This window comes from Coptis chinensis, chromosome 6 (assembly GCF_015680905.1).
Source record: "Coptis chinensis isolate HL-2020 chromosome 6, ASM1568090v1, whole genome shotgun sequence".
Lineage (NCBI taxonomy): Eukaryota > Viridiplantae > Streptophyta > Magnoliopsida > Ranunculales > Ranunculaceae > Coptis > Coptis chinensis.
The window spans coordinates 37,512,790-37,520,925 of NC_141461.1; the positions used below are offsets into that span (position 1 = coordinate 37,512,790).

At 35.5% G+C, this 8,136-nt stretch overlaps 2 protein-coding genes across 2 annotated transcripts; one reads left to right on the plus strand and one right to left on the minus strand.

Moving 5' to 3' along the window:
* Window positions 1-542: 542 nt before the first annotated feature.
* LOC147492844 (uncharacterized) lies at window positions 543-2,137 on the minus strand. Its single transcript, XM_086567659.1, has 2 exons — window positions 1,779-2,137; window positions 543-1,458 (listed from the first exon to the last, which is right to left on the minus strand). The coding sequence occupies exons 1-2, from the start codon at window positions 2,135-2,137 to the stop codon at window positions 543-545; spliced, it is 1,275 nt and encodes a 424-aa protein (XP_086423785.1).
* Window positions 2,138-5,837: 3,700 nt separating this feature from the next.
* BRK1 (BRICK1) lies at window positions 5,838-6,345 on the plus strand. Its single transcript, XM_086566111.1, has one exon. The coding sequence runs from the start codon at window positions 5,909-5,911 to the stop codon at window positions 6,173-6,175; it is 267 nt and encodes an 88-aa protein (XP_086422237.1). The 5' UTR covers window positions 5,838-5,908; the 3' UTR covers window positions 6,176-6,345.
* Window positions 6,346-8,136: the final 1,791 nt, after the last annotated feature.

The window sequence follows — 8,136 nt, forward strand, 5'->3', positions numbered from 1 at the left end:
AGTATCAGAACGTACATCAATGATATAATTCTCAAGTTGATCCGCTAATTCCATCTGATCTATCTCTGAAAAATCATCGGGATAAAGTCAAGCAAAATGGATCAACTTTTGCTTATCGAAAGCAACAAACGATTCACTAGGATCAAGACATGTCATACAAAGAAGTAATTATGTGTTTGATTCATTAAACCGGTCATTTAACTCTTGAATTTGCAAATCAATACAGTGATAGAATAATCCAACACGATAGTAATGTAAATTGGTGTTTCCTTCTGCTCTTCGTCGAGACCTCCCTCGAGCCATATACCTCTCTTCCATATTTGGAACAACCACATCATGTTTGGCACATAATGAAGAAACTTCAGTCGAGACTACTATCCCATCATCATCTCATCATCTTTGTAAGCGCATACCTTTGTTATTTTAACAAGAGCCATGTCATTGACAATGTCTTGGTCCTTACGCTGCAAAGCCTTTGACAAATCATTGCTAATTCCTAGTATCGCTTTCATCAAATGCAAATTGAAGATAAATTCAAAAGACTACACTGAATCCAATAATCCGTAAGCCTCACCTCTTTGTTCCGAGCTTGAACCATTTTCCGCTACATTATCAAGCACATCAACTACTGAACCATAAGTGGTTATCATGCCAAGAAGTGTATAATAGTGTGAGCCCCATCGAGTGTCACCAGATCGTTTAAGACTAGTCTCTTGATTCAACCCTTTGCCACTTGAAATTTCTCCGCTTTGTAAGGCTGCAACAACTTTAGCCTTCATTGCATCTCGCAACATATCATGTCGCTTACATGATGCTCCAACAGTATTTACCACATTAGAGAGAATACTAAAAATGCTAGCGATTGACTCATGGTTCTTTGCAACTGCTACAAGGGATAACTGAAGCTGATGGGCAAAACAATGAATATAAAATGCAGACTCATTCTCCTTCATTACAAGTGCTTTTAGGCCATTCAAATCACCTTGCATATTGCTGGCCCTATCATACCCTTGTCCACGCAGTCTAGATATGCTCAACCCATGCTTGGAGAACAACTCATCGATTGCCTTTTTAAGTGTTACTGCACTAGTTTCCTTAACATGCACAACTTCAAAAAATCTCTCAATCACGCAACCTTTCTTGTCGACATAACGCAAAACAACTGCCATTTTCTCCTTAATTGATATATCACGTGCTTCATCAACTAAAATAGCAAACAATGAATTCCCATAATCTTTTAGAATAGCATTTGTAGATTCCACAGCAGCCGAATTCACAATATCTCTTTGGATATCAGGCGAGGTCAATTTTCGATTTTTAGAAGCATTATCAAAAACTTTCTTAATGACTTCGTTATGATCTTTCAGAAATCGTATAAGTTCAAGAAAATTACCTTTATTGATCGACTCATCTGATTTATCATGACCATGGAAAGCTAAACCTTGTCTCAAAAGAAACCTAATGCAATCAGTTATTGCAGTTAGGTGTATTCGATAATCCCTTCGAACTTGGTCAGATTGTCTGTGAAGAAATGTCTCGATATGCTGCTCTTGATTTAACAAAGCATGTGCTGCCCTGTAAGTAATACTATGAGCACTATTTGGTCCTCCAACGTACTCTTTTAATTTGGTTTTTCTTTCCCAATTAGTAAACCCCCTGTGAGAAAAAAAACATCTCCACCTCCTTGTGCCCCCTTATTAGGTTTAAAGAGATAACAATATAGACAAAACGCAACATCCTCGTGAATACTATATTCCAACCAACTAAACTCCTCATACCACTCTTTCTGAAAGCGACGTATTCTCTTACCTCTTGTTCTTAGAGGAAAAGCATGATTAGGTTGGCAAGGACCCCTAAGCAAATATGTTCTTCTCACCGAGTCTTGATCATTAGGATGATAATCTGAAATCTTTTTCCTCAGTGCAGGGTCTCCCTGAAGACTAGACAAGTCAAGTTCTTCATGATTTTCACGTTGAACCCGCTTTGACGTGGGTTGTTCAACACCACCATCCTCAATTTCTTGGTGACTTCGCTTTGAGGAGAATCCTACTTCAACACTGGCAACATTATTTGTGTTATTAGGTGGTTGGGTAGGTTGAGCGGGCAACGACTTTCCTTTGATCAAATACTTTAACATATCTGTTTAAATAATTAAAATAAACCATTAATCAACTGAATTGAAATTGCACTAATTAAAATAAACCACCAATATTATTATGATATTCACAAAATAAAATTAAATAAAAATATGTGGTTTAATGAATTCACAAAAAAGAATACAAAAACTAAAAACATGGTTTAGGAATCAACTTAACATGAAAAGATAAAAAAAATAAGATAAGAAATTTAATAATATTAGGCTTACCTAGCAAACTTTAGAAATTAATCAAATTATGGATAGCTAATTAAAATAACAGTGAGAAAAGTGAAATTGTGGAAAAGTGGGTAAGTGGGGGCGTGGGTTTTGTAATTTTGTATAACTTTTTGATTAGGCAAAGAGTCAAACTTGATTAAGGTATTGGGTTTTTTTTTTGTTTGGTTTCGGTGTGTGTGTTGTGCTTTTATTTTGTTTTTTGTTGGTTTTTAGTTCAAGTTCAATACTGTTGAGTCATGGTCTAAATTCTAATTCAAGTTTGAATACTGTTGAGTCACGGTAAGTCGGTAATAGTCTAAAGTGCCATAGTCTAAATTTTAAAAGACACTGCTGAGTCGTTAAGGACTGTAGTACTCTATGTACTTTTGTCATTTAGTTAGCTGTGTTTTTCAGTTTCTACAAATAGCAAAACTACTTTTTTTTTTTTTTGTCGAAAATTGAGGGTGAGCCAAGGCGTACCCTGGGCCCCCTGGCTCCGCCACTGTTGCTAACAGTGTTATATCATCACTGATCACATATGGCGGTGCACAATGACAGACTTTATATATAGCTCGTAAGATATCTAGAGATTCGTAAGGATATATATCATGTATAAAAGAAGATTCATGCATAATCTAAGTGATGAATAGCCAAACCAAAGACGTTGGCCTAACTATCTAACAATGGAATTACGGTGTAACCAATCCCGGTAGCGGTAAATTGTCTAGTTAGCACGATTCAGGCTGTGTACACCAGAAAGAAATTGGTGTTAGCTATGCTTCATCGACTTACTGAGCATCTTTATCCTAAGTCATTGGATTGAATTGATTAAAGGTGAGCGAGAATCTTGGTTAGTCAATAGGATGCAAATAAATTAATTTGGCAAAACGAATGAAGACGTTGCCTTACCTACTAAATTTATTTGAAAGAGTAGCAGTTCTCACATATTTCATTCATCACCAAACACAACAAATTCTAAGAAGAAGACAACACCTTTTCAAGAACTCAACAAATTCTGCTTGAATAATTTTAAGGGTTAACCACCATCCTCAATTTCTTGGTGACTTCGCTTTGAGGAGAATCCTACTTCAACACTGGTAACATTATTTGTGTTATTAGGTGGTTGGGTAGGTTGAGCGGGCAACGACTTTCCTTTGATCAAATACTTTAACATATCTGTTTAAATAATTAAAATAAACCATTAATCAACTGAATTGAAATTGCACTAATTAAAATAAACCACCAATATTATTATGATATTCACAAAATAAAATTAAATAAAAATATGTGGTTTAATGAATTCACAAAAAGAATACAAAAAAACTAAAAAACATGGTTTAGGAATCAACTTAACATGAAAAGATAAAAAAAAATAAGATAAGAAATTTAATAATATTAGGCTTACCTAGCAAACTTTAGAAATTAATCAAATTATGGATAGCTAATTAAAATAACAGTGAGAAAAGTGAAATTGTGGAAAAGTGGGTAAGTGGGGGCGTGGGTTTTGTAATTTTGTATAACTTTTTGATTAGGCAAAGAGTCAAACTTGAGTAAGGTATTGGGTTTTTTTTTTTGTTTGGTTTCGGTGTGTGTGTTGTGCTTTTATTTTGTTTTTTGTTGGTTTTTAGTTCAAGTTCAATACTGTTGAGTCATGGTCTAAATTCTAATTCAAGTTTGAATACTGTTGAGTCACGGTAAGTCGGTAATAGTCTAAAGTGCCATAGTCTAAATTCTAAAAGACACTGCTGAGTCGTTAAGGACTGTAGTACTCTATGTACTTTTGTCATTTAGTTAGCTGTGTTTTTCAGTTTCCACAAACAAAGAAAACTACTTTTTTTTTTTTTTTTTGTCGAATTGAGGGTGAGCCAAAGCACCACAGGCCCCAGCTCCGCCTTTGCTTGCTAATGTTGTTATATCATCACTCATCACATATGGCGGTGCACAATGACGACTTTTTATATATAGCTCGTAAGATATCTAGAGATTCGTAAGGATATATATCATGTATAAAAGAAGATGCATGCATAATCTAAGTGATGAATAGCCAAACCAAAGACGTTGGCCTAACTATCTAACAATGGAATTACGGTGTAACCAATCCCGGTAGCGGTAAATTGTCTAGTTAGCACGATTCAGCCGTGGTACACCGTAAAAGAAATTGGTGTTAGCTATGATTCATCGACTTACTGAGCATCTTTATCCTAAGTCATTGGATTGAATTGATTAAAGGTGAGCGAGAATCTTGGTTAGTCAATAGGATGTAAATAAATTAATTTGGCAAAACGAATGAAGACGTTGCCTTACCTACTAAATTTATTTGAAAGAGTAGCAGTTCTCACATATTTCATTCATCACCAAACACAACAAATTCTAAGAAGAAGACAACACCTTTTCAAGAACTCAACAAATTCTGCTTGAATAATTTTAAGGGTTAACACCCCCCCCTAGATGGGAAATTAGGGTCTCCCCCAATACACACAAAGAAAACACGGTCAATCCAAGTTGGCTTTTTTTTTTGTGTGTACTTAGAAGGGAGATTCTAATTTCCCCATCTAGTAAGGAGGAAATCTTAATTGGCTCATCTAGTAGGGGGATAATACTAGTTAACCCTAACTTTAAAATAGGGCTAGAGTAGAGAATCAAAACCCTAAGAAGAACTTAGGCCTTCGATCAAAACCCTTGGAAAAAGCTGTCGTACGTGTTCTTTTAAATACCATACCATATCAAACACATGTGTGTTTCACTTCATTAATGCAAATTCATGATTTTCTTGTAAAAAGTAAAAATAATAAATAAATAAATAAAACAACAACCCAACAACAATAAAATTACGGTTGATCTCCTCATAAAAACCCTCAGTACTTGCTTCAAATATGCAACATAATGATTGTTGAAGTCTATTGTTTCCACGTTGTCGCTTTACATTGTATATTACATTGGTGCAATATTCTTCTTCAACAAAGTCCATTATTATGCCAAGCTTCTGGTATTTGTATGGAGACGGTTATATGAAATGAACTCCAAAAAAAACTCCACCAACAAATACAATGAATTAGAGACTTATTTTTGGTGGAGTTGTTCTGCCCCACACTACAAATCATGAGAAAATTATTGTACTTTGATGCATGTTGGTTTCAGAAAATATAACAGACTATTTTTTTCATTCAATAAAACAATCAAATTTTTGAAAATTTCAATTGATACATATCGTCCAATCAATCATGCAAAATGCTTTACCCAAAAAAAAAATCATGCAAAATGTAAAAATCCCAAATTTGTTAAAACTTCGTACCCTTTATAAAAACCTTTTTGGATAATAAAATTGTGCAACCACTGCCTTGAATATAGGGAATTTATTTAAGGCAACTTACCCCAGTGGCTCGTGCAGGTAACACTAAAACCTCCACACCCTGTGTCTTTAAAGTGACACCTGGAATATTTTTATCTGGTGGGACCCTTACTAATTTTGACAAAACACCTCCTCTTTCCTTTCCAAACAGCAAAACTGAAAACCAAAAAAAAAAAAAAGGCAGATCTGAAGAGAAAAAGAGAAAAATGGCAAGAGCAGGAGGAATGGGGATAACAAATGCAGTTAACGTGGGAATAGCAGTCCAAGCAGATTGGGAAAATCGAGAATTCATTTCCCATATTTCACTCAACGTTCGCCGTTTATTCGAATTCTTGATTCAATTCGAGTCAACTACAAAGTCAAAATTAGCTTCACTCAATGGAAAACTCGACACGTTAGAACGCCGTCTCGAACTTCTTGAAGTCCAAGTTGCTTCTGCTTCGGCTAATCCTTCTCTATTCACTTCTTCTTAATTAGTATGTACTTTGAAGTTGTTGCTGGGATCAATATATATATATATATATATATATATATATATATATGTAATTCTTGTTTATTGAATTTTAATTCTTCTGGGTTTGTTTTCAATTTGTGAATGGATGTTTAGAAAATTGAATTGGAAAGCAGTGTTGCTTTTAAGTAACGCATTTTGTTTTCAAAGTCATTTAAAACTTTCCTTTCCGTCCAGCTTCTTTGAATCATTTTAAAAGTGCTGACTCAATCATGCAGCAACAGCCCCATTCCCCGAGGCATCCACATTCTAAGGGTGGAGGCCGATCGGAGCTCACATACTGTTGACGATCGAGCTCGCGCTCGTTTACTATAAATAGCAAATAAAAGCTTCGTGTCCTGACGTTGGATGTTGGACGACAACTTTATAGTCACAGAACTGTAACCAGAGCATTCAGAAGTATATAGATGTATATAGATGTGTATATCACCTCAACAAAATTAGAGCAAGTCCACTGGAGGGCTGCTAAAAGGTGCCACATAGGCCGAGCCAAATTTGGCACCCCAAAATGAAAAAACCAATTTCTGTTTTGAAGTGTTAAATGATACGGATTTTTGGGGTTAACGAGTATTATCCCCTCCCACACTAGATGAGCCAATTAAGATTTCCCCTCTTCCCCCTAATAGAAAATTAGGGTTTTTTTCAAATACACACAAAAAAAACACGGCCAACCCAAGTTGATATTTTTTTTGTGTATTTGGGGAAGACCTTAATTTTCCCATCTAGTAAGAGGGAAATCATAATTGGCTCATCTAGGGGTAATACTAGTTAATCTTTTTTTTGGACGGACGGCACAGTTTCTGTTATATGTCGAAATTTAACACACAGATGGCAGAAATTATGCCGTCCGTCTCCGAACTTATTATAACAGCTACTAGCAAATGTAAATGTAGTTGGGGTACTATATTTGCCTTTAGCAGCCCATATAGCCTCTCATTAGACTTGCTCTTACATAATTGATGTAATAACAGTTTCCTTATAAGTTGTAAGTTGGAAGCTATAGTAAATATTCTGTAAAACTAATAAAACTACAAGAGCAAAATAAAAATGAAAATACACCTTATCCAACTTGATTCGCTGTATGAACATCAATGGTGTGAAGTTCATATTTAGCATCTGGAACATCTTGATGAAGATAACCAACGAAATAACCTGTTTCTTCCTCAGCTTCTTTTCCATTCACCCCCTTAAACGTCCCCTGCACCATTTCCGTTTTGAGTATCAGGAACTTTTGGAACAACCTCACTAAGTCTTGCCAGTCGGCCGTTAATCACTCTCGGACCAGGAGGGTCATCAATTATAATTCTTGAAATATTAGATAATGGAGGAATCCACTCAATTCGATCCTCTAAACATCCAATTGTAATGAGGAATTTCAGGGCAAGTTGTACTCGATTTTCAAACTCTTCAGGTGGACTCTCACTCAATCTCTTAAATATAGCAATTGGTAGTTGACTGAGTACCGCGTGCAACATGTCAACAAACAATTGCTCCATAGAATCATATAGACTTTGAATTGATGAGCAGCTTCCAGGATCAATGAAGTCGATAATGTCGCCTACTTGAGACCATACCTTAACAGAATTCATTTTGTTCCTCAATTCTGTAATTATAGCAACCGCGCAAACCAATTCTACATCCAAATCTGATTGAAGCTGATTCTGAGTCCTAGTACCACTGATGTCATTAGGAAGCAGACAACTAAAGTCACCACTTACCCATAAAGCTTTTGCATAACACAGTTTGATGTTATTGTCTGAACTTTTTGGTTGTATTGTTTCGTCAATAAAATGAATGATTTCTTTGGCTTCGCTAAATACATGTAATATGGATTCAAGAAGGTTATGTGGCATGGAAGCTTGGGTGATTTTTACAAGGAGTGCAATCGAAAGAGAAGACACTTGAATAACCTTTCGCTTATGA